This window comes from Tachypleus tridentatus, chromosome 6 (genome assembly GCF_004210375.1).
Source record: "Tachypleus tridentatus isolate NWPU-2018 chromosome 6, ASM421037v1, whole genome shotgun sequence".
NCBI classification, from domain to species: domain Eukaryota; kingdom Metazoa; phylum Arthropoda; class Merostomata; order Xiphosura; family Limulidae; genus Tachypleus; species Tachypleus tridentatus.
In genome coordinates this window covers 110,936,769-110,964,575 of record NC_134830.1, presented here as the reverse complement: position 1 = coordinate 110,964,575, position 27,807 = coordinate 110,936,769, and the positions used below count along the sequence as shown (strand labels likewise).

At 33.3% G+C, this 27,807-nt stretch overlaps 1 protein-coding gene across 6 annotated transcripts in view; it reads left to right on the top strand.

The window, feature by feature from the left end:
- The window catches only part of LOC143253298 (plexin-B-like), a 133,858-nt gene that overhangs the window by 74,346 nt on the left and 31,705 nt on the right, over nucleotides 1-27,807 (top strand). For all 6 annotated transcript variants that reach the window (XM_076506946.1, XM_076506947.1, XM_076506945.1 and 3 more), the window contains 7 exons: nucleotides 4,771-6,099; nucleotides 9,745-9,921; nucleotides 10,144-10,272; nucleotides 15,100-15,200; nucleotides 15,993-16,137; nucleotides 23,347-23,497; nucleotides 25,619-25,715. In XM_076506946.1, coding sequence (XP_076363061.1) covers nucleotides 4,903-6,099; nucleotides 9,745-9,921; nucleotides 10,144-10,272; nucleotides 15,100-15,200; nucleotides 15,993-16,137; nucleotides 23,347-23,497; nucleotides 25,619-25,715 — 1,997 coding nt within the window. In that variant the 5' untranslated portion in view covers nucleotides 4,771-4,902. The remainder of the gene's footprint in view (nucleotides 1-4,770; nucleotides 6,100-9,744; nucleotides 9,922-10,143; nucleotides 10,273-15,099; nucleotides 15,201-15,992; nucleotides 16,138-23,346; nucleotides 23,498-25,618; nucleotides 25,716-27,807) is intronic.

Below are 27,807 nucleotides of genomic sequence, written 5' to 3'. Positions count from 1 at the left end.
TTCTGAATTTCGCGCAAAGCTACAAGAGGGCTCTCTGCGCTAGCCGTTCCTAATTTAGCAGTGTAAGACTAGAGGGAAGGGAGCTAGTCATTACCACCCACCGCCAACTCTTGGGCTACTCTTTTACCAACGAATAGTGAGTTTGAGCGTCACATTATAACGTCCCCACGACTGAAAGGGCGAGCATGTTTGGTACAATGAGCATTCGAACCCGCGACCCTCAGATTACGAGTCGAACGCCTTAACACACATGGCCATGCTGGACCAAAATGAGATGTCAAGGGCATTTTTCCTCCTTGTAAGTCTTTTGTAGTTGCCATTGGAGACAAGACGCCAGAAACTAACGAACGTACAAAGAGGAGAAAAAAGGTGTGTGTGTGTGTGTGTGTATGTATATATATATATATATATGTCTCCCTCTCTGACGACGTAATTTAAGAAATGCGAAGTCAGGAATTTCCGTTGAAATTACTGCGCTTCTTAACTGATCAAATATGCAACATTTCAGTGTGGCTGTATAAGAATAACTTTTCTGCACTATCTTCACACTCACACCTTTATTTTACCTGCCGATTCTGCTGCGTGAAGTCTGATAAAACGAATCTTTTTTGTTCAATACACTAAAATCGGAAAGGAGAAAATGGGACGAAAGTGCCTTGATGACGAGAAACCCACTTGATGTAAAAATGTATCTCGGGACGGCTGGTATGGATAGTAGCATTTTTACTAATAAAGCAGAGAACAACGATTTGACTTGAAGATGACATAAGAAGATCGAAACGTTGTTCTTTATTAGTAAAAGTGGTAATATACATACCAATTGTCGTGGGACGTAAACTTGTTTGATTCAGAATCTCCACATGAAGGCTATCCGAACCTATTCGTCCCTTATTTTGATTCGATAGATTAAAATGGAAGCATTGTGTTAACAGCATTCGCTGCGAAACCTTGAGCTACTGTTTTGCTATGTGACCATCATTTTCAATGTTCCCCACAGTCCCGAAGTGCTGAGCGTATTTTTTTTTTCCTGCTGAGGGTCGCGAACCACTAACATACACGTTATAGTTATAATATTCTCTTCACCACTTGGACGATCTTCTGTAAGCCTGACTTCCGTTTAATAACCTATACATAATCATCTTTAAACTCGTACCATTCAGATCTTTAGTTACTTTGAAAGATCTGGTTTTATCAACCAGTCTTTTTAGGCTGAACATGATGAGATTAAGAAAGATGCAACATTTTAAACCAAGTACGAACACGGTGAAAGTAGATAAGACATGAGTTCAGAACGTAATATGTTTTGTTATCCATAATACTTTAAATACTTGTAAATCTAAAAATGCTGAATTTCTTATCATCCAGTGTGTTTTGTCTACTTTGGCTGTAAATGTTTATGAGGGTTTTTATCGAAATATATACACAAACACACATTTATAAAGGAAATAAGCGACAGTCACGGTTGTTTAACTTATAAACTATTCCTTTGTTGTTCGAGGTGAAACGGTTGATTCGAGAGAGAGAGAGAAATAATTAGAGATGAATGTACATAAAAAGGAACAAAATTACAAAAAAGCTTTAGCTTTGACAAAGATATTACACTAGCAAAGCGTAATAACAATTATCTTTCTCAACCAAATATGTGTTTTTTCCTTGTATCGTCTGGAGTAAAACAAATAAAAAGTAAAGGCCAAGACAGTGATGTAATATTTAGTTTTTTTTGGTTTTTTTTTGTATAACCCACAAAAGTTTTCCTTAAACGAACTAAAAGTTTTGCCGGACCTGTGTTTGAAAAACCAACTAACACAGAGAATAACAGCTCACAACATGAATTTTCTAACGACTTTTAAGAAATCGTCTTCTCTTTCGATAGCTTCTGAGAAAGAAATACAAAAGATATATACGTTACTTTTTCGTTCTTCCTGCCACAAATGTAAAAAAACGCACGTTCTTGCATACAGTTTAAACGACGTCATCGCACGTGATGACCGTTGTAAAGGTATCCTCACTTGTTTTCTAATTTAAAACTAAGAGTATATTTCGTTTAAGAACACATTTCTGCATATTGTTAGATTTTACAAAATTCAATAGTGTTAGTAGAAATCATCCAATTTAAAGAATTAAAGTAATTCGGTTACTGGAAGAATATATCACTTACATTACTAAAATTTTAGATTCAAACTCATCAGTTCGACTTAAATAAAGGGAATTTATTTACCATAAATACACACCAGCTGCTATATAATTACACAGCGCTTCTCGACCAGCTGCTCAAAATGAAAGCCGAGTAACCAAAGCAAAGAGGAAACCGAAAACCTTGAGAGCACTATTAGGTCTATGATCTCTTCAACATGTGGCGTAAATGTTGCAAAAACATCGTGGAAAGTGTACGCTCAGCTCTGAGGTTTCGTATGCGCTAGGAATCTTTAAGAGGATCGTAGGTGGGCAATCAGCAAAATTGCTAATCACTGTGATTACGAACGAGACTGCAGGCCAAATGATTTTTATTGTGAAGAAAATAATTATGCTTTAAGATTAGTAAGTAGGGTTGTTGTTGGTTAAGAACAAAGAAATAAAATCTATTCTTCTTTCATAATTAAAAACGAAGTTCAGTTTAGATAGAAACAGTGAAATTATTAATAACATAACTAGACTCACCGACTAATAAAACGTTTTTGTTTTGTTTTTATCATTGAAATGATAATATGAGAGTTTCGATACATGTACACCACGCTAAGTAGTTTAACCAAAAACAGGCGAACAAACTCGCGAACGGCACTTATTTGGAAAAAAAGAAATAAGTAATAACTTAATCATATAAAGCAACTCCTTGAATTGAAAGAAAAATAAATGCAATATGAAGAAGGTACTAAGCCTTATTACGTTAGGTATTAATTGCAGGATAAGACTAAAACTAAAACGAAGTTAAACCAAACGCTTGTTTTGTACATAGTTTAATTGATTAAAGATATTGTTGGAGAGTGCTCGAAATCCAAATATCCACTTACGTTATTATAACCGGAGCAGTTTATCTGCGTGTGTTCACAGATCGTGTAGGGTCGAATTAATCAACTTACAAGTTCTAGCTAGACGTACGTGGACATTGGTTGAATTTGTATTTCGGAGCTAGCTACTTAAATTCGAGTCCTTGCGATAGCGCACTGCATTTTAAGCTGTGCGTACATTATAATTTGTTTCATGAAACAATAGGTGTTTCTAGACTACACTGACTACAAAAGGTAATACACCTGCCTATATTTTTCCGTGATTAAAATTAGATATAATGTTCACAATTAGAACTTAAAGAAAGAAAAAGATTGTGAAGATTTACAATGGTATGGTAAGAAATTAAGAAACTACAACACAAAGAGAAAGTCAATTTACAGTGATAGTCATTCCTTCAGAGCGAATTGTAGATGGTGGGGTATTTGCTCACTGTCTTACCTCTGGTCAGTGGAAGGAAATGAGGGACGTCGGCAGATAGCTTTAACAGCCTTGCCATAAGTAATTACACATACCTCTCCAGTGACTCGGTGATAAGTATAAGGGTTTTGATCGGTAAAAAACTGGATTTCAATACCAATGATGGGCAGCTTTGTGCTTAACAACAACAAACGCATAATATGTATGCGTATGTATATATTATATTTACGTTTTCAAACAACCTACGAGCGTACACTAATTACTAGAACGACCGTGTTGTTAGGGTATAATAAAAATTTAAGAAAGTCTTAACTTACTATGAAAGAATAGCCCAAAATAAGTAATCTTTTTATGGTTACGTTTTCGAAGAAAACAGTGAACTCTGTATACGATAAACTGAGAATTTCTTTGTATATCCAAATCTGTTAATATCATTTGAGGTTCTCCTAGACCAGTATACTGAAAATCCCCATCACACCAAATATACTCGCCCTTTCATCCATAGGGGCGTTATAATTTTACGTTCAATCCCGCTATTCGTTGGTAAAAGATTAGCACAAGAGGTGGGTGGTGATGACTAGCTGCCTTCTCTCTAGTCTTACACTACTAAATTAGGGATGGCTCGGTGTAGTGGGCTAACAACCTACTCACTTAAATACCTGTTGAAGAATCCCAAGCGATTGCGGCCCTATGTTCCTTCATGGAATCTAATGGTGATAACTAACTAAATACAAGTACAAAATATAATACAATACAAAACCAATACGCACAATTGAGAAACAAAAACGCAAAACGTTATCGAAAAATTCCGAAAATAAGTTCTAGTTATTTAATTATAACCGCTACCTCAGAGAGAATTAGGTTAATACAGTTCGTATTATATGTGAAATCAATAAGAAAATTCCCACTGTTTTGCAAACGATATGGTTATGTTTTTCTCAGGTAAAAAACAAAATATTTGCATGATAACTTACTATGGAATATCCCGGATGTGATTTTGTAATAAGCTGTTGACGCATTATATTAATAACAGTAAGTCCTGTTATTCAGTTAAGACTATCACCTTTAAGCAGTGGGTGCTGCAGACTTGTCCTTTTATTTGGATCGGAGTTCAGAAATAGAAATAGGCCTAAACTACAGGATCTCTTCGCTTCCCATTTAGCTTGTTGCGTTATAAGATGTTCAGGTGAAAAACCTTTTGGGAATATCTCTGTTGTTAGTTATATTCCCTATATTTGGTAAAATATGTTGTGAATTTTATACTTATCAATTTAATTTGTGTGTGTGGCAATATACAAACTGAGAAAGTATAGAATTTTCAACAAGATGTTCTTGTCTCTATTTCAGATAATGGTTAGAAGAAAACTTGTTGGGTGGATCAGCTGTCGGTAACCATTCAAGACAAAATGCGAAGCTGTCGCTTAGGGAGTCTGGTAATATTCCACTATATGATTATTTGTTCGGAAAAGAGGATCTAAGATGTGTCTTGGAACAAGTTTGGATGATCGGCGTGTGTGGAGAACTAAGTGTCACGTCTGGATTTGTTTTTGCCAAAGTCTAGCTCTGATGTGGGTGACTTTGTCGTGTTACGTCTTTGCGAACCACGATCCTTCCATTGTTATTTCTTACACAACATTGAACGAAAACATAAACTTCACACATGTGGTGATAGACCGGGACTCGGGACGGGTGTATATTGGCGCTATCAACTGGTTGTACCAGTTCGACAGTTCATTGAAGCTGGAGATGGATGTCAGAACAGGACCTGTGGAGGACAGTACTCTCTGTTCTCCTACCGACTGTCTCGACCAAAAGAAGATGGACACCAATAACATTAATAAAGTTCTGGTAATTGACAGTGAGGCTAATAAATTAATCGTGTGTGGCAGTGTGCATCAAGGGGCTTGTCGTCGTCATCAACTTGGAAACATTGCAAGTGCCGAGGAACTGGTCCCTGTTCCAGTAGCAGCCAATGACGAGAATTCTTCTACCTACGCATTTATCGGACCTGCCCGATATTTTGGTTACCCCTCCAGGGTTCTGTATGTAGCGACGACTAACAGCCGTTTAGGTCCCTATCGAGACATGGTCCCAGCTATTACTAGTAGGAGCCTTGAAGAGGGCAATGGCCGCCTCTTTGGAATCATCGAAAAATCTTTCTCCACAATAGCGAGGATGGATATTAGTTTTCATCTGCGGGATTATTACTTGGTTAGCTACATCTACGGCTTCCATTCTGGAGATTTTATTTATTTCGCCACTGTGCAGAGAAAGTCCCACTTGAGGGCGCTGGAGGAGTGGGGTTACATTACCAGGTTGTCCCGAGTGTGTGCTTCAGACGCAGGGTATAACACTTACACGGAAATGACGTTACAGTGTATTGGGCCAGACGGAACAGACTTTAACTTGCTTCAAGATGCTTCTTTGGGCCCAGCAGGTCGCGATCTAGCATCAGCTTTTCGAATTCAGCCTAGATCCGATGTCCTCGTCGGAACTTTTGCAGTTAGTAAGGATCACACTTCGAAGGCTTCTCGGAGGTCCGCGCTATGTGTGTTCTCGTTGGCTGAGATTGAGCAGCGTTTCACAGAGAACATTCACTTGTGTTACAACGGCAGTGTGCTCACGAGAAATATGGATTACATAGCCGGAAGTATCAACCAGTGTCCCGAACCCGGAGTAAGTACTTTTGCCTTCACTTGTTATACTGAAATGTTTAATAATTATGGTTTTAAGGCAGGGCTCGAGTTGTGTAAAGTTATCAAGTGGAGTTAAGTTTCACAGTTCCTATGAGACGGGAGAAGAAGGATCCAAATGATGCCAGAATATATTATTTCGATTATTTGATGACGTCACAATGTATGTTGGCATGCAAAAGTCACTCAACTGTAGAAAAAATGACAAATGTTGAAAAATGATAACAATCTAATAACTGATCAGTTTTATGTTAAACTCTGTTGGTTTTATAAATAAAAATATCTAATATAACTGTGCTTTGATACAATTAATTGTAAGTGGATGAAGATGTTGTGTAAAGTTTTCTTTTTGTTGCTCATCTTATCAACCAGTTTAAGTGAAGTTCTATGTATCAGCCTTTTGATAATCGGGAAATGTATGTATTAATTTAACCAATGAACGGCGTTTATTCTGTTTTCCTCCAGTCTCACTAAAGTATCTTTTAAAAGTTTTAAACCCGCCTACTTTTTGTTTGATGTATGGATGCATACATACTTTTTACTACAAATCGGAAATTTCTATAACATTTTTACTCTAAAATTACCCAAATATCTTTCAAAGAATATACTAGAATTGTGAATGGGAGAAAAAGCGACGTATCGTTGTTAAAAAAAATAATATTGGGAGCTATTTCTTTGAATGAAATTAATAAATAGTTGAAAGTCGTTGGAGCCCGAACATCGTTTTAATTAGAACAGAGAACTGTAAACCGTAACTATGAAATGCGAACACTATTATTACCAGTTATTTATTTCGAACTTTGAATTAAAAACTTTAATAAATATTTTCATAAAATACTTGAAACATTTTTCTTCTAAATGTATTTAAATCTAATTAAAAAGTATTACTTTTAATTGTGAGTATTTTTTACAATTACTTCTGTAAACATACTAAGAAAGAAGGGTGATTTCTATTTTACAAATTAGGGGGGAGTATGATAATCCGATAAACCGAAAAGTATAGGTAGATATGATGTAAACAATATTTGTAACTGTAATAACAATAGTTCAGTTTTGAGTAAGTATTTAAATAAAAGTCTTTCCGGATTTATTCAGGTTTGTTTGTTGTTAAGCACAAGGATACATAATGGCTATTTACTGTGCTCTACACACAATGTATAGAAATCAGAATTGTCACTGTATAGGCGTGCAGACTTATTGATAATCCCGCGAGAGCGCTAAGTGTAAATTAAGTATATTTTACGGTTTATTCCGCCAAACTAACGATTTTTATGATAGTGAGGTTTAAGAAATAAAACATACTTCTTGGATAGCTCAACAAATACATATAAGAAGCTAGATAATTTTCTGTTTTGAAAATTGTTTTTAGCCTCGGCATATCGGCTCCTAGAACGCCTCTAAGCTTTGTTTTTTCTTTCAAGTATAAACTTTCATCTTAATAACTCCATTATCTATGAATCGATTTAAAATCTAATTACAGTTCTACACTCAAGAGGTCAAACTCTTTTTGATCACACTTGAGGTCTCATGGATTAATTAATTCCAAACCTGTCTAAGAGAATTTCAGTTTGAGGGTAGGGTGGTAGAGCCCCTGCTGGCGCACAAAAATATAGCTAATAAAAAGCGAAAATTAGATCCCATAGAAGAATTTATTTTAATATTGCCTACAATAATTTCAAGTGTTGCGTCTATTGAGGATTTCCTCTTGTTTTTTTTTCCATTTTAATAATAAAGAAATATCTAATTATAATAACCATAATTTTGTATGACAGAATATTTGTTTTTTCAATAATGGCCACTTCACTAAGCGTAACAATTGAATTCACTTACAAACTTTCAAGGTACATTTGTGACACTTTACCTACTTGTTAATCTAATTTGTGAGCGTATGTAAAACATTACTACTTCATTGGTTGTTAACCCTCGATCAGTTAATTAGTTAATTTATTAAGACAGATTATAGAATATTTTGGTTGTTGTAAATAATAACAGGTTATTTCAGGAGGAGAAACATTTTCTTTGCTATCGTTAGTTTGACCTTTCAAACTAGGCTTTATAATGCATTACTTCTATACATTATACGTCGTTCAGTAAGTAAGCGAGAGTTTTATTCTTAATGTTTCAGCAGTAACAGACTTGAGTGTAAGCATATTCCTTTTAAGGGTAAGGTATAATAATTTAAGATCGAATTACAATTTTTTTAGACTCAAGAGGTCAATAATCCTTTTGATTGATGTACGACTCGTATCCCAGCAGATTTTTATATTTATCGCTTTCTTATTCAACGTAAAGTGTTCCACAAGTCTATGTGACATGTAATTCTGTAGATTGCTAAAAATATTTAAATTCAAGGATTACTTACACGCAACATTGCTGTTGATGGATGATATCATTTGTCTAACGAAACGCCCTTTCTTTTACTAACGCGTGAAATAATTATAATAGAGTTGTTAGAAAGACACGTGTAAGCAAATATCTCTCTATATTAACGTCACTCTGTTCGTAACGCTTCGCGCTATATTCGTAACGTTACATCTGTTGGTAACGCTCGCTTTGTTTGTAAAGATCTTATTGACATATTGTGTACTCCCAAGCAGAAGTCTCGTATTCTAATGTAATTTGAGTGGGATTTTTAATTTTATTGTTATTATTATTAATTCTCTATGTTTCGAACAAGATTTCAAAATGTTAGGAAACAATAACGTAATAATTTAAATTAGCTATTTTTTTTAACATTCGATTATAAAGATGGTGTAACAGTGGTTATACGCTCGACTATTATGTGAAGCCACTCGTTCAAGTCGCAGTCAGGTCTGGATTTTATATTATTTTTTATATATTTATTCTCATAATCAATAGAAAGTTTTTCTCGAAATTCGGTAAAATAAGAATGGCGTTATAAATCAAATTGTGGATCATATTGCATATAAACACTAATGTCTAACTTTTAAACCCAAGTTAAATATCTTTTGCATCAGAGAGATAGTGCTACAATATATTATTATTATTGATGTTTTCCAACTTAGGTGAGATATTGTTTTAAATTTTAGTTTTAAAATATTAAACCATTTTTTTTAATGAAAACTTGTATCATCGTGAATTTGCCCTCTACTTCTGAGTTTTCTGCCCTGCCATCAGAATTAATAAACCACAGGGTCAGACATTTAACCATGTAGAAATATTTGTTCAAGAGGAGATTTTTCGGATAATTCAATTCAAAAGGCTTTATAGAGAAACAGATATAAAAATAACCTAAAAATATACGTTAAGTCAAAATTATAATCAAGTACAACTTACAAAAGATTACTAAATATACACAGTTTTTCGTCGTGAAATACTAGAAAACATAAAAATTATTTATACGTATATTGTTAATATAATTAATTAAAAATATGTCCATATAATATTTATTTAGATTTAATGATTAATCTTTCTTCTAAATATTATTTACGGACGCTCAATTGGTACATTCAATAAATTCCTGTAGAAAAATTTAACATGTTTCCGTTCTAACTTTTGTTTGTTTTGGAACAATAATTATTTTGACAAAATAAAAAGTATCTACACTATATTGTACATCCTGACTGATAAACTCTTATCCAATTTTTAAATATACACATGATTTCAGAAAGCGGGAAATATCCTAAACTTCTGTAATGAAACCACCAAGTTGAACGGTTCCATCCCTATCCAACAGCCATCAGCTGCGGTCTATTCGAATACAACTTTGACGTCTGTAGGACTCGCTACAACTGGTCAACACACTGTGGTCTTTGCAGGAACTTATGATGGTAAACTGAAGATGGTAAGCTAAAATAACTTGTAAAAATGTATTTCAAGACTGCTGGTATGGGTATGAAAACTTTAATAAAATAAATTGAGAAGAACGTTTCGACCTTCTTAGATCATCTTCTTGTTAACAAAGAGAGTTATTAACCTGAAGATGATCTAAGAAGGTCATACCGTTGAATGTAAAAGGTTATATGCTCTTCTTATTCAGTTGTTGGTAATTATTCTTGTTTTGCAGTTTTTTATCAGTGGTTCAGTTAAAGCCGAAGAGTTTGAAGAGGTTATTGTAGACGAGGGTCATCCCATCATTAAAGGTTTGCATCTGGACGCAACTGCAGAATTCCTCTATGTATCATCCCCTTATAAGGTACGTGAACATAAAACGTTCGAAACTATTGTCATCCTTTTTGTTTTTTTGGTAGCAAATTACTCTTTCACTAAAGTATATCACGAACTTTGCTGTACTCACAAGGGCTTAGTGTCATTAAAAAACCAAAAATAGGAAATATCCAGCACAAAAGGGTTAACGTGTGGTTTTACATATTAAAGCTTATTCAGCTGTTTATAGTCAGATATCTGCAATTTGAAATCCCGTTCAATGATTTTCCAACCACATTATTCGTGCGAGAAAATCATTTCCAACTGTTTCATTTTATGTTATTTTAAAAGGTAATGGCACAAATGTTGCCATTTCGTAACCATACTAGCCATAACTCATTTTGTTTTAACATCCGATAGACAGCCAAAATGGAATTAACAATTTACTAAGAAAACTGTTTACTTTCGGAGTAAGATTGTTATGGTAACTTCCGTACAACTGATGAGGATTGTGGGGTAATTGCTAGACTGCAATAATCTTTCGTATTGCCCCTTTTGAAAAGCCACGAAACTGGGCAATTTGGGTTACTAAAGCAACAATTAATCGAGTTCCTACAAACTGCTATCTTTGAATATCAGTTTGATGGCTTTGCAGGTAACATAAAATAGAGCGTACACGTAAACAACGCAGATCACCTGTTTAAGAGCTTAATGGAATAACGATTGATCATTTTATGATCTGGTCCATTTAACATCTGGAGAAAAATAAGAACATCTTTAATCAAAGTTAGTGCACAATCAACACGAGAAACGAAAAAAACGCACTAAAAACAAACTAATTATAGTTAATTCTGAAATTTTAACTTAAGTAAATATGTTTCTGAAATACTTTTTAGACTCTAATATCATTTGATTATTTAAATCTTTTTGTTTGTTTTTTTGTACCGTGTACGGGAAAGCGACGTCTACCATGCTTAGTTATTTCGTAAGGTGAATACAATTGGAAGCTTTTTCTTGCTGTTATCAATCATTTCTGTCTAGGTCTAGGTTTATATATATATTTTTAGAATTAAAATTTCTCTAAGTAAAAATTGGAGCACACTCACACTATTACCAAATATGTTGCGTAAAATAAGTAATACTTCTTGTAGTATTTTAGGTTCCAAAGTTATTTATTCAAATTATTGTTATTATAATTTTACATTAAACTGATACGCTTTAATATTCTCAATAAAAACTGGTGGTTATCTACTTTCACAATTTTTAAGAAATAATATTTAATAATTATTTATTTGATCATACCCGTGAAACGACAGTAGTTAGTTTGCAGGAGTCAACTCATTACCGTAACTGCTGGTGTAGATTAATTAGAATTAATTATTTAACGGGAGGAGGGTGGTAATAAAAATTAAACCCATCTATGCCAAAACACGTTGTAACGTTGATTCCAGTGTTAATAACATAAGGTAGTACAAAAATTATATGCTAGGTAATTCGTTTTTTTTTTTTTTCAGTTATTGATCCAGTAATTTTGCACTAGCGGGAGACAATAATTGTTTCAAGAGTGTACGGAAATTACCATAAAAACCTGAGCCAAAAAGTAAACAGTTTTCTTGTTTGTTTGTTTGAAAGCTACACGAGAGATATCTGTGCTAGCCGTCCATAATTTAGTAGTGTAAGACTAGAGGGAAGGCATCTAGTCATCACCACCCACCACCAACTATTGGGCTACTCTTTTACCAACGAATAGTGGGATTGACCGTCACATTATAACGCCCTCACGGCTGAAAAGGCGAGCATGTTTGGTGCAATGGGGATTCGAACCCGCGGCTCTCGTATTACGAGTCGAGCACCTTCACCCACCTGGCCACGTTGGGCCCAACAGTTTTCTTAACATAATATTTCGACACACAGTAGATCGTTTATTTCACTTTAGCTGTATATTGGATATTAAATTAAAATGAGTTAGAGTCATTCCATGTCAATTAATCCAGGGGGCTGCAGGTGACCCCCATAGAATGCCTTGAAAAAAAAATGTGCTCATCTATCCATATAATTAACTATTGTCAAAGATTAGATCAATATCTCTAATAGTTTCTGATTTACACCACTGTAAAATTTGTTAATTTATTTATTTGTGGCGATTTCATTTTTGGGCAAATTTGGCTGCTTAAAGCTGCAGGAGTAATGGTGGTAGATAGCTGAAATTTGCTACACTGACTCAAATAATCTCACAGAATTCAAAAATGGTCTCAAACCAAGTTTATCTCTCTTAGGATTTGCATAGTGAGGTGGTAAAATCACCTGAAAACCCAAAATCATAAAAAACATTGGTTTATGTAATAAGCCATAGCTCTAAGACTTAATATGATACAAAGCTGATTTTTTTTTCAAATTTCCTGTAACATATCAGTTGATAAATCAGCAATTGTTGTAATTAAAAGTCTGTTAGATCTCCGGTAAACAAATTTAGTTGCATGCAAGTTTTTATGATTTAGCTAAAAATAGCCCTACTTCAGGTCACAGTTTGACCATGTCACCAGTTATTCAGCCTTTTCAGATTTTGACCATATATTCTTACATCTCTGAATATGATCTACAACGAAAATCAAGATGGTGTTCAACTTACTTTTTGAGTTATAATTTTTTAAAGTATCCTCTGACCATACGTTTTTTATTTTAAAAAAATTCAGTTCAGGTGTGTTACTGTGTGCAAATATATCCATACAATTTTGAAAAATACCTGTCAGAATTTTATGAATCCCACTGAAATATTCTAACCAGCCTTTTCCAATGTTAAATAATGAAGTTGTAAGAAACAAGAAAGAATTAATTCATTTCTGAACAAGTTTATTGGCATAACTAGTTAGATCACATGGCAATGCAAATATATTGTGTATGTATTACAGTTATGCAGATATGGCTGAGTTTAAGATTCATAATATAATAAATACAAAGGTAAATTAGACACAAAAAGCACAGTGCTACAACAGGGGATAACTGAGAAAGATTATAGTCACACCAAACTGCAATAATCATGACAATGAAATGTTTCAAAAACTGCTTTGGTGATAACTTAGCCTTAACAACATCAAATAAACATTGCTTTGTTGAGACAGCTTGAATACATTTCTGAAATTCGAGTTTGATTATGTTGAGATCACTTAGAACATAATGGTGAGCACTACTGCCTTGCATAGTAGGTGCACTTATCAGACAAAAAATATGTTGGAAAGGAATCCAGCTTTCATCTTTACATGACCTTTCAGGCCACGAGAACAATTCGTTTCATGATTTCTTCATAAATGACACCAACACATTGGAATGTCCATCTGATCTATCTTTTATGTTTCCCACATACCATTCATGATCGTATATGCATGCCACATATTTCCCTTGCCGATAATTGTCATTGCTATCATTAGACCCTATTTGAGCTGCTGCAGCATCACTTTCACTGCTACTACCAACAGGTACAACTGTGTACACATCATCATCTGATAGCCTTCTCGTATACAATTTGTTGGTAGAGTGAGGAATAAAGCTATGATGTGACCTAATACCTGACACAGTTTTGCATTTTTCAAAGCACTCAAGTTGATCAAACTTTACACAATTCTGCAGGACTGATCCCTGATTGACAAGAAAGAACTGAATCTGGTCCTTTGCCCAATGGTACATATCAGACACTTAAAATGGATGTTATTTTTCATAACCTTGATTTTTTTGAAGATCATGTTCAGAGATGTAAAAATATATGGTAAAGGCTGATTAGAATATTTCAGTGGGATTCATAAAATTCTGACAGGTATTTTTCAAAACTGTATGGATATATTTGCACACACCTAAACTGAATTTTTTTTTAAATAAACAATGTATGGTCAGAGGATACTTTAAAAAATTATAACTCAAAAAGTAGGTTGAACACCATCCTGATTTTTTTTGTAGATCATATTTAGAGATGTAAGAATGTATGGTAAAAATCTGAAAAGGTTGAATAACTGGTGACATGGTCAAACTGTGGCCTGAAGTAGGGCTATTTTTAGCTATATCATAAAAAGTTGCATGCAACTAAATGTTTTTACAGGAGATCTAACAGACTTTTAATTACAACAATTGCTGATTTATCAACTGATATGTTTTAGGATATTTGAAAAATAAAATTCAGCTTTGTATCATGTTAAGTCTTAGAGCTATGGCTTATTACATAAACCAATGTTTTTTTATGATTTTAGGTTTACAGGTGATTTTGCAGTCTCACTATGTGAATCCTAAGAGAGATAAACTTGGTTTGAGACCATTTTTGAATTCTGTGAGATTAATTCAGTCTTGTTTTAAGCAAGTTGCCCGAACATGAATTTGCCAAAAATAACAACATATTAATTACATTCTACAGGGCTGTAAATCAGAAACTATTAGAGATATTGATCTAATCTTTGACAATTGTTCATTATATGGGTAGGTGAGCACATGTGAATTTTTTCAAGGTATTCTGAGGGGGTCACCTGGAATATTCTCCAAAATCTGGATGAGGTTTAGCATAGCTTCAAAATGACGACATTTATGCCATTACTTTTTGGAATAACATAGTTGGAAATAATTATCTCGCACGGATAATGGGAATCTTGTATGGTATATTTTTATTGCAAGTTTTATTTCTACAAATAGCAAGTTGGTATGATAACAATTCCATGTTTCACCAAAGCATTATTTGGGATAATGAAATAGAGTTTAAACTTATCAAACAACCTTTTTAATTGTTGGAAATGGTTCGTAATTAAATATTGTATTGGGGTTCAGTGGGGTAAATATTTCGGATTTTTTTAAAATTATGTTATGAATGAATCAGTAAGTAACATAATACTTGTCTTTTCAGATCAGCAAAGTTAAACTGTTGAGGTGTGAACACCACAAAAGTTGCGCAGAATGTTTGGAGAAGAAGAATCCGTACTGTGGTTGGTGTTCTTTAAAACGTAGGTAAGTCTAACTGTTGAGGTGTGAACAACAGAGAAATTGCGCAATGTTTGGAGTAGCATCTTCTATTCCAAAAGTAAGTACTAGAAGTCCATGATGTTGTAAGTGTTTGTTTTATTATAGTAAAGCCACATCGGGCTATATTCTGCGCCCACCGAGGGCAATAGAATCCCTGATTTTAGCGCCGTAAATCCGAAGACTTAACACTATTCCACCGGGGCATAATGCCACAAATCAACCAAAAAAAACAACAAAAACCTAGTCATCAATGTACTATTCTCGTTAGGAGCGACATCTTTAGCCACCAGCCTAATGGTACATGACGATCATATAAGTATTAATTATCATTATTAAATTGCACGTGTATTTGTATTTTGATAAAACTAACTATTCTCGCTTTTAACTTCTTTATATCCTTTTATTGGTAAAAAGAAATAAATAATGCAAACGGACGAAGAGTTAGTTATTGTGTTTTAAAAGTCATATTCACAGGTTGAAACTTGTATTTATTTTGGCTGTGTTTTTTTTTATGTGTAACGTATATATGTTACTGCAGAGAGACAGAGCCTTTTGTGAAGAAAAGCTGGCATTGAGACATTACTAAATGTTTATTATGCGCTGTGACTTAGCGTAATGTATTAGTACATACAAAACTTAACATCGAACACAAAATTACGCATAAACTACATGACTTGATCTAGAATTACGAATCGGTTTCGGGAAACTTTTATTTATTTACTTTTTTGTCAGATTTGATATTTTCAGTCTTCATTTACTGTTCTGTTATTTCAATAGGTGCACCGTTAAAGCAGCTTGTCAGAATACCACTTGGTCGTTTACAGATCGCAGCTCCTCCCGGTGGTTATCACTGGAAACTAAACAGTGTATCGATTTCCAGTCAGTTCGACCAAATCCGATTCCCTACTCCAGTTCTTCCGCGGTAAGTTTCATTATAAAATATTCTCTAACTAACTATTCTTAATGTCATCTGTATAGAAAGAACTGTTTGTGATTGCAAGTCGGTTTAATTTATTTGCTTTGACGTTATTATTACACTGAATAATAATATTTGTTTTATCGTTACATACCTGACACTTCTCTCAACCGAACGTGTATTCCAGTTTTTAATGAAAAAGAAATATCACAGTATATTTCTTGTTATTATGCAAGATAACTACATAGAAATCATAAGATAATTCATTATTCTTATTATAATTTATAAATGGTTATTACTCTGTTTCCCTGCGTATTAAACTTGGATTCATTTATGCAGAAAAACTGATAATTGTTACGCTTGTTTCAGTTAATCTCGTGGAATAAGAAAAGATGCGTATTAAACGAATATTAAGATATTCGGATTTAAGCGTACCTCGCTGACATTCTGAAAGTTGCGTAATAGAAACTTGGGCGTTACTACGTGATGGTTAATCCCATTATTAGTTAGTAAAGAGTACGCCTCTTTTCTTCCGTCCAGGTAACTAAGAAGGAGAATAATTAGCTAAACTACCAAGTACATACAATTATTGAAACGAGTAGAGAGACAATAAATGGGAATCTTAAAACTTGCAGCTTTCTTCAATCATCGTCAGGTTCACAAAACAAACACGACAGACAAACGAATGAATGTAGGAATAGTAAAATGTACTGTAATAGGAGAGGCATCTGCTTCGTAGGAGACACACAATGATAGGGACACACCATACCTTATATGCAAAAACGGCTCGTTTGGGTCGAAAAAATATTTTACATAGAAGAGCGAACAACGTTTCGACCTTCTTTGGTCATCGTCAGGTTCACAAAGAAAGAGGTAACTGACTGGAAGCTGACCACATGTTTGAAAGGGGTTGTGTAACTGAGTGTCGGAATGTAGAGGGCGGTATTAGATGTTTGAATATATAATTTTATTAATTTTATTATATTTAATATAGGTATAAAGGCTTTCCTTTATATTGGTTTATTTTGGGTTTAAGTTGTTGTATAAGTAAGGCTTCTTTAATTTTGTGTTTGTTTCTTTATTTAGTGTTTGAGTGTTTTCTATGGTTATGTTGTGTTTATTTGACTTGCAGTGTTCGAAAACGTGTGAAGGTGACTTTTTATGTTCTTTGAATCTGGTTTCCATTTTTCTACTTGTTTCTCCAATATAGAAGTCGTGGCAGTTATCACATTGTATTTTATAAATAATGTTGGTGTGGTGTTTGTCAGTGTAGTTTTTTACATAGTATAGACCTCAGTGCCTGGTTTTTGAATAAATTTGGTATTAACTGGAATGTCATATTTTGTTACTAGTTTTTGCCAAATGTTGGTTATTTGTTTGCTGATGTCAGGAATATAAGGTATGCAGCAGTATATGGTTTCGTGATTTTTTGATTCGTGAGATATATTTACTTTAGTTGGTTGATTTTGTTTTCTGTCTAGGTGTGTGCGTGTAATATTTTCTACGGTTTGTGGAGGAAACTTATTGATGTTGATGAAGTATTGTTTTATTTTGTCTAATTCGTCGTTAATTTTATCTGGTTAGCATAGTTTTATGGCTGTGTTTATTTGGTTTCTTAGTATGTTGAGTTTTTGTTTTGTTTCATGTGCTGAGTCCCAAGCAATGTATAGTCCACTATGGGTGATTTTTCGGTGGATTTCTGTTTTGAATTGTGTGTCAGTTCTTGTAATTTTGAGGTTAAGAAATGATATTTGATTGCTTTCTTCCTGTTCACATGTGAAGTTAATGTTGGGATGTATAGAGTTAATATGATTGAAAAAATTAAGTATGTGTTCTGTAGATTTGAATCCCGCAACCGTGTCATCTACATATCTGTACCAGTATAGTGGTGGATGTAATGCTGGGTTGCCCATGCTTAGGCCATTTGTTTGTATATAGTTTTGGTTGTTGAACATGAAGTTTGTCTTTATCGTGGTGAATTCTATGAGGGTTGCTAACTGGTTACTGGGAATGTCTATAGTTGGGTTAAGGTCTCGGATATAGAGTTCTAAGGCTATCTTGCAGGCTTCAGTGGTTGGAACTTCTATAAAGAGAGATATGACATCGAAACTGGCCATTAAGGCTTTATGATTAAGTTGATTTAGATTAACATCCTATCAGACACGAATACATTTAAACCAATACACACAAATCTAACAAAGAGACACGAGACGCAACTGAACAAATTACTACTACAAATGAAAAAAGCCAACACAATTTCACAAATACTTTATTCCTACCTACGTAAAACCGACTCACGCACACCGCAAATATACGGCATCCCCAAACCTCATAAACCAGATTGTCCATTACGACCAATAATGTCCACATATGAATCGTTTAATTACAATCTTGGTAAATACATAGCATGGGCATTCTCCAAATATGTAACATCAGCCAGCTCATTCATCAAAGACTCTTTTAATTTCAAGTCTAATCTAAATCAACTTAATCATAAAGCCTTAATGGCCAGTTTTGATGTTATATCCCTCTTTACAGAAGTTCCAACCACTGAAGCCTGCTCTGTTCGCTCTTCTATGTAAAATATTTTCTCAACCCAAACGAGCCGTTTTTGCATATAAATTTCTCAACAAGTGGGTTTCTCGATATCACTGACACCATGCCTTAGCTTTAATTTCTCTTCACTAATAAGAGCCATGGGTTCGAATGCCCGTCCCACCAAACACGCTCGCCCTATAGCTGTTGAGGCATTATAAAGTTACAACCAATTCTATTAATCGTTAGTAAAAGAGTTGGCGGTGAGAGGTGATGAGTATCTATCTTCCATCTAGTCTTACATTGCTAAATTGGCCCGGCATGGCCAGGTGGTTAAATCACTCGACTCGTAATCTGAGGGTTGTGGGTTCGAATCCCAATCACACCGAACATGCCCGCTCTTTTAGCAATGGGAGCGTTATAATGTGCGGTCAATCCCACTATTCGTTGATAAAAGAGTAGCCCAAGAATTGGTGGTGGTTGGTAATGACTAGCTCCTTTCTCTCTTGTCTTACGCTGCTACATTAGCGATGCCTAGCACAAATAGTCCTCGAGTAGCTTTGGGCGAAATTCAAAACAAACAAATAATACATTGCATTGCTAAATTAAGGACGGCTAGTGCAGATAGCCCTCGTGTAGTTTTGTGTGAAATTTAAAGGGAACCAAATTGTTCGAAAATTCAAATGTGAATTTTAATTAATACTAAAAAAAATAAAATTACAATCGAGTATTGAAGATCACAATGCCCCATATTTCAAACTGCTGTTCATTAACTACATTCACTTGTGGAAAGGTAATTGCCTCTAATGGAACATGAAAGCAGTGATAGAGCATTAAAAGTAAGATTAATTAATAATACGGACAACTACGGTTTCTTCTGAATGTGGAACATTGTGGGTAAACAGTTGAAGTTATTATTATTTGCAGTTTTACTTCGCATGTGGAACTTGATAATAAATGTTAAACATTTTGACTTTTAGATTGGTCAGTAGTCATTTTGAATACGTGTCAAAGAAACTCGAACTTCTTGGTATTGGAGGACTCATCGAATTTTCCATGTACTACTGGTAATCTGGTCTTACTGAATAACAAACAAAAATCTGTAATTAAAATATTAGGATTCAGAGTAAAATAGGATTTCCAGTTTGCTTTTGAAGAAGAAAAGTCCGCTCTTCGAAAGCTCTCAGGTTATTGAACGCACGCATTTTTTCACACATAATGAATGAAATATTTAGAGCAGGTTTCTGAAAATCTTAAATGCGCATTGATACTAAATTTCAGTATTCGTGAAACAAGGACTGGAAAATGGCGAAAGTTGAAAAAATGTGCGAGATCAACTCCGGCTTAAATATAAGTGTAAAAAATCACAATATTCGAAAGTATCTTGGGACTAAGTTTGTTTTTACTGAGTCTGACATTTCTGAAAAAGAAATTATAATATTTCACATAAGTATTTTTTTTTTCAGATTTTTTTTCAGTGTTTATAGATGAATATGAATACTTAAAGGAATCCTTCAGTATTCAGTTTTTAAGCTTTGTATTATGTTAATTAAACCTTGTATATTCGCATTTACGAGTACTTACTATAGAAATCTTATATTTAAAAACTTCTTACTGAAAATAGCTTAGTTCTTTACAAGTTATTTATGTTGGAAGAAATTAACGACTTATTACGTAATGTTAATAGTAAAGAACGAATTTATGTCTTGGAAAATTATACTATATTCTTAGTAATATCAACTGTAGTTTTGTGATGTATGTATAAAAAAGTGAACTTTAGACAGTGTATATGTTTTTGAAAAGTAAAAGTGAAAATCGGGCCTGTTTGACATAAATTAGCAGTTGTGTTACCTTTTGTTTGTTTATTTTGTTAGAAGTGTCTTTAAATTATTATTCCATTCTACTTTGAAAGTTAGCATTAACGTTGCACGAGGCGTGTCTTGCATCTTCATCAGTGTGTGTGTTTATTGTTTTTATCAAGACAGCACGTCGTAGAACAGGGAAATACTTAGAACTACAGAAGAGCTGTCGTCACACGTCTATTTGTGTGTGTTAAAGAAAAGAAAACAGAACTTTGTTTACACTGACGCGTGTTAACTTGAGTGCGAAGTCTTGCTTTTTATTCTACACATTTATCATAGTATTATACATGCTACGTTTCAATTTTACTGTGAGATTGCACTAATCAGAACTGTAATCAGATTATGGTCAAAACGAAAATATAAACCCCCTCCCCTCAACAAATTAAGTTATACAGTGATAGAACACTAGTGAATTTATATTCGTAGATTCAGATCACCATGGTGACAGCGGAAAATGAACGGGTGGAGAACGTTCTTGTAAGCTCGTGGACTGTACAACAGGATGCTTGCTCGTCTGAAGCAGAGACGTAGGCAAGAACTTAAGTAAAGAGCTTTAAATTTAGCGCCTTTAGGCTTATGGAATTGACAATACCTCTATGGTAATCTTGTTTAACTTTCACGTTTATAACACAGCAGCGGGTAAAAGTAGAATATAAAGTGCGTGAAGTGTAAACGTCAATATAAGAGAAACGAGATACTTTTCCGAGATTTCGTTAGTGAGAACTTTATTTGATTTAGCATCTTAAATTTTCACGAAGCGGAGCTATAAGCTCCTGTAGTTCCGGCTAAGCTTTAAAACAAAACCAAAGATACGAACATTACTTATTTTTTAACTCTGGAAAATATCCCTATGAGTAATGGATATAGAGATAGCAGTAAAAACTGTAAGTGCTGAAGGTCTGAAGAAATGAAACTTAATTTTCTTTCTTAACCTGAAGATGACCTAGAAAGGTCGAAACGTTGTTCTCTCCTTATAAATAAAAGTGTTAATACCCATACCAGCCGTTCTGAGATACATTTTTATTTCAAGTGGGTTTCTCGTCAACAAGAAAAACTTAATTTTTGAAGAACACATTTTGGTTTTAAACGAACGAAATGTAACATGTCAGTTTAGACTGTTTTAGGCATAGTTTTTTCAAGAATATTTGGAAAACGCCAGAAAATGTTTTGTATTACTCGAATCATGCAGTGAGGCCGTTTTATAGGACACATAAAATTTACGTTAAAAAATCGTACGTAGGGTGAAAAATTCCACATTCTCCGACGCGAGGAACATTTCGTTAAAAATAAAAAACAACAAAAATAAAGATTTCTTATCCATATTTAATGATTTTTATATCCTAATTCAAAGTTGTGTTGCTGCAAGTTCGAGCTGCAGTGTCGTCTGTTTGTATATGGTTCTCGCCAAATTCTCAACGTGCAACTGCAGTACGCAAATATTACACATCTTACTCATTCAAAGTGTAGATTTGGTTCCTACAAATTGTTCTTAAACATGATTCTTTCTTTATTCATTCACTCTATGTATTGACTTTTTTAAAATTAAATTCACAGGTTCACACTACTTTACCCCTCCCTGGAAAAATTTACGCAAACGCCTATAAAAGTATCCGATCACGGATACCTTGTGTGTGGAGATTTGCTTAACAAATGTCAAGTATATATAGCAGAGACTGGTCAGCAGAAAAGAGAAAATTAACTGTGAACGCAGTTAATAATAATATATTATCAGAATATTATATAATATTATATTATATAAAATATTATCACACAAATAACTGCTTGAAAAAATATATATCTTCTATAATTAAGTGCTTCGTTTCTGGTTTGAAAGGAGTGAAGACTTGTTTATAAAATTATCTTTACTGATCGTCATAATTTTAATTGCATCCCTCTCACTCACACACACACACACACACACACACACACAAAAATAAACAAACTAATGAAGTCGGGTGTATCCTTAGTAAGATAATTAATGAGGATAGAACTTAATGAAGACTCTCATCACAAAAGAAACTTTTTTTTTTTTCCCTGGGAAAGACGACGAAGAAACTGGTGTGGAATGACAACAAACCCACCTAACTGCGATACAGCACTAACGAATTATTGTCCCACAGCCTGCTTAAACTTGTTCTCGGTAAACGATGTTTATATACAGTGATAGGTCTGTGTGAAGTCTGTCAAGATGTGTGGTCTAAGATTTAACTTCGCCATAAATCGTAGAAGCTTGACACAACGGAGGCATATGTGATAGGTAGTTACATCGTTCTTACAGTTATGTTTAGCCTCAGTAATCAAATTACGGCTTTCTTGTAATATTTATAGTTAGGAGGCATTTAATGTAAGAGTATAAAATGCCTTTTAATTATCGCTATTACTTTGCGAAGGATTATTATGACATGAAGTAGCTTGTTCTATTTCTTCTCTGCATTGAACCTTTAATATTGGCAAGAGTTGTGACACTTTGTAAAATTAGTACTGTAACTAAACTGGGAATATTGTAAGAAAACGGAAGGAAATGAAACGCAACAATAATTTAAAATAAGAGTAAAATAATTTTTTTATTGTGTTTCGTTAATTTATATTGGATTCGTAGAACTAAAAATAATCTACTACCTTTAAGGGTTGAGTGAAACTTGAACGCAATTCCTTCTATCATGGTTAAAATGAATACATATTTTTCTTCAGTTTTAAACAATTTTGTTTTTTCGTAAAATAGACTGATTTTTGTTTTGCCACTTATACTTGAAACGTCAAATATCCAAGTGGCCATTTTTAATATTATTAACTTTTATATCTTTCTGGCGAAATGTAGGTAGAGCTTGTTATCAATCAACTGCCTCACGGTGCTAACTATTTATGTGTGTTTGGAGGTAGCGAACCTGTTGCGGCTTACGTTACCCAATTCGGTTTGACTTGTCAAACACCGGTTTTCGCAAGTCGACCAAACATCCCAGTGGGAAAGGGTTAGTAATTATTCTTTGTTTTATGTTTTCATCGTAGTGTATCTGCATGGTTTGTTTTGATTATCTATTACATATTTTGGGTGAATGTTGTGATTTATTTACTTTCCGTAGTTATAATTTGCAAAATTGATAATTAATTCAAAACGTGTATCTAGTATTTATAATTAAAAATAATAAAAAAAAGCTTAAACATAACTTATTCTTGATGACGAGAAACCCACTTGAAATAAAAATGTATCTCAGAACAGCTGGTATGGGTATTAATATTTTGATTGATAAGCAGAGAACAACATTTCGACCTGAAAGATGACCAAGGAAGAAGGTCGAAACGTTGTTCTATGCTTATCAATATTAGAACCACCCGTTCTGATATACATTTTTAAACATAATTCGATATCATATTTATGTAAACAGGAAGTAGTGAAATTTGTGATATCAATATATAGTTTTGTAACTGTTTAACTGTGTTAATATCGTGCTCATGTTATGTGTGGAAAATGTGTGAAGCAACAACTTTTTCACCTGGCTTCGTAAAGTCGTAATGCTACTAACCCAGGAGGCTCTGATATTTAAACATATACACTTAGTGTCAGTTTGTGGAAAGTTTTAGCGGTGAAAGCCACAATGCAACGTTGCGTAATATTTGGCTTACATGACTGTTGCTGTTTTGTAACCTGCCCTATAGAATTTCAAGGGAATACTTTACAATTGTCATAACATAAACAACTGTTCAGCTCCATACCTTTAATCTCATATTTGGTAATCACCTTTAAAGGGATAAAACAGTAGTTGTCATTATTCTACAAAACGTGCAACTAAGTTTCAAACTCAAAGGTTCTGGTACGGATCAGTTTCATGCTAAGCAAAATATTGAGAAGCATTTTGAATGTTTAGTATATGCATGGAAAGTAGGTTGCATAGACTTGATATAAGATGCAGTAACATCACCAAGAACTTTTTGCAAGAATGATTTATGGAACTTTTTCAAAATCTTAATACAAATTTGTCAATTTTGAATTAACATTATTCTCAATATTGTAATATCAGATTTCTAATATACACTTAAATGGTTTCACATACAACAGAACTCTTTGTGCCATTACAGTAAGTATCAGTTTTTCAAACTTCCAGAATATTTGTAATGATTTTTAATCTTTTTTTGTCAAATTAATTTCATTAATGATATTTGTACTTTCAACACACTGCCATTGTTTTAAATCATCATATTTATACTGAAAAAGTTACCTTTGAATACATGCTGGGCAGGTATTGTCACCTGATCGTTGCATTTTTAAAAGGCAGAGTATTATAGAATACTTTGATAGCAGAACTTGCATTTAAATGTGATATTATATTTTTAGATATATTTGACAATTTTGATTCATAGGTATGCCAAAAACTATTTGGGACTATGGTTATATGATTTTACATCCAAATATTTTATTATTGTGTAGTGTGGTGTTGATTGTTGATAACTGCTGACCTTGGCTTTGAGGTCATATGAGAAGAAATTTGTATATTTGATAATTTATTATTGTTTCAACTGTTTAATTTTGAAGAGTTTGAAATAACTGACCATTTGAATGAGTTGTAGTTTTCACACTTCACTGATATTTTAAATGAGTAATTAAAAACAAATTAAGTATGTATTTTCAGGAAATTAGTGCAGTTGTTGTGTCCTTAATAAAGTAGAAGTGACTTACTTAAGGTGAAACAATAAATATTACGTTCATTACTTGCTAAAATAACTATTAATTATACTAGTCATATGGTGGACATAGTGTGGTTGAAATACTATTATTGTTTTGATTATTTGTTACACAGGAAATTCTTTGTGAAAAGTCTAAGGTATTTAATAAACAATGTAGTGTGAGAAAATATGATAGGCATGATAATAATGTCTTATAACAAGAATAATTAAAGTTGTACTTTGCCAGCTTAATAAAGGCATTCATACTATAACAATACATATTACATGTACCTCTTAGTAATAATAAATATTATATATACTGCTTGTTAAGAAATGTGATACATACTACTTGATATTTAAATATATTTAAAAGTTTTTATATATTATACCCTCCAACTTTGAAATTCTTATTTGTTAAATGTTTGATATAGATCACGTAAAAGTGAATCTTGCTGTCCGGTCCACTGAAACTGACACTGACTTTATCAGCCGACCATTTACTTTCTATGATTGTGGAGTGCATAAAATGTAAGAAAAATATAAAATTACATCAGATAATATGTGTTGATGAGTAAATTCTATCTCAAGTCACTGTTTGAAATCTGAAGTTATGGTAATCCCTTTGACTTGATATCGATAATATAACTTTCATGCATAAGATATATATGTGCCTAAATAGTTACACATTCAAAAACTTTGTACATATTTGCATAAATACAAGAGTGTAGGAAAGACAGCAAAATCTATTAAGTTTTGCAGAGAAGTAGGAATGGGAGGGCTCATATGTATATGATCTTTGTAATATTGAGAATTATGGTAGATAGCAACAGCATACATAACAACCAGTTTTTTCCAGTAAAATGTTATATAGCAAGAACATTATAATTTTATAACAAAATAGCACTGTAAACTATATTACTTTTGGTAATCCTTTACTATAATGTAACCAGCATAAAATGCATACATATGAAATCCTGGGGAAAATTGTTATAGTCAGTGATATATCGAAATAAAATATGAATGAACATATGGGAAGTCATTACTTTATATGTTATGTTTATATGTTATACATTATGTATTTAATAGAATTGTGAAAATAATGTTTATGCTTGAGCCTACAAGTATACATGGTAGGTATATTGCTGCTTTGTATACCAAAATTTAAATTATTAAAAATATAACTGGCAGAGATACACATTCAATTTACATTAGAACATTTTTCTGAAAATTTTCCCAAGGGATACAGAAATGTATATAGGCAGATGTAGAGGTAGAATGGACAAAAGTGGTTATTTCTCTATTACAGCACTTTGATTTTTTATGATAAATATTTTAGGGCTACATGTTAGAAAATGTATTATGAACATTCAATTCATTACACATTTTAACAACGTAATGTATTGGGACAATGTTAGACTTATTTGTCCATCTGGGCTGTTCAATCCTCTGAAATAATAATAAAAAAAAAAAATGTTAAATTCAGACCTTGCCATTTATATACTTATCAAGCTTTTTCTTAAACTCGTTTAAATTTACTGCCTCTGAAACATCTGAAGGCTAATTAACTTGTTAGGAAAATAAAACTGTCATGGCTGAATATGACTCCTATCCTACCAAAATTTATTTGCATCAACTAGTCCTGCTATTCTCACTGATAAATATCAACTACAACTTAAGAAGATTAAAATTTAGAACTTATGCACTCATATTTTGCAGTTATGGAGACTGTTTACAACAGTTATGAGGTTATGATGTCACAATGTTTAGGGGTTTCTGAAGTGGAATGTAAATTTAATATAATGCATTTATAACCAAAAAAAATCATTGATGTCAAAAAATCCTTTGTTAGCTTAATGTTTATTAAGCTTTAATAGCTTTGTTAGCTTTAAGTTATCAGTTTGTAATCATGGTTGTTGATCAGAGTTTTAATCAACAACAAACTACTGAAATCTAAAATTTATTGTTTCAACTTGTGATCTTGTGATTTCCACAAAATGTATGTATCATAAATAAAGTACTTCTCATATTACGATTGATCTTGTGCAAGAGATTATAAATATAAAGATATATCAGCTTGTTAAATGTAGACAGCCAACATTACATCAACCACCAAATTCCTTAGTACCTATTTTGATACTTTGTACTTCTATTTCAATATATGTGTGTTTTACAAACTCGGTGTTATCTATGGTTTACTTATTACTGTGAAAGTATTACAGCATTTACCGAATGGGTGAAAGTAACAGATAAACTTTTATTTGCTTCATTCTGTTTGGAAGATAGTTTTAGGTTTCTAGGCTTATTTTTCTTGAAAAAAAGAGATCTGATGAAGGTGTTTACGATCGTTAAGGGAATTTACAGTGTTGATGTATCGCTGTCTCGTTTTTTGGAATTTAATGGTGAAAATGGTAAAAACCACGAGACACAAATATAAATTGACAACTTTATTTTTCTAACAAAGTAGTTGGTGTTTGGAATGGTTTGCTTTTGGATGTGATAGATGTATTACCTTTAATAGAGTTTAAGGGAAGACTTGATAAATATTCTAATTACAAAGGTTATCTTTCAGTTGTATAGGGTTTAATTTAGTGGATAGGATGATTTGTATGGATCAAAAGGT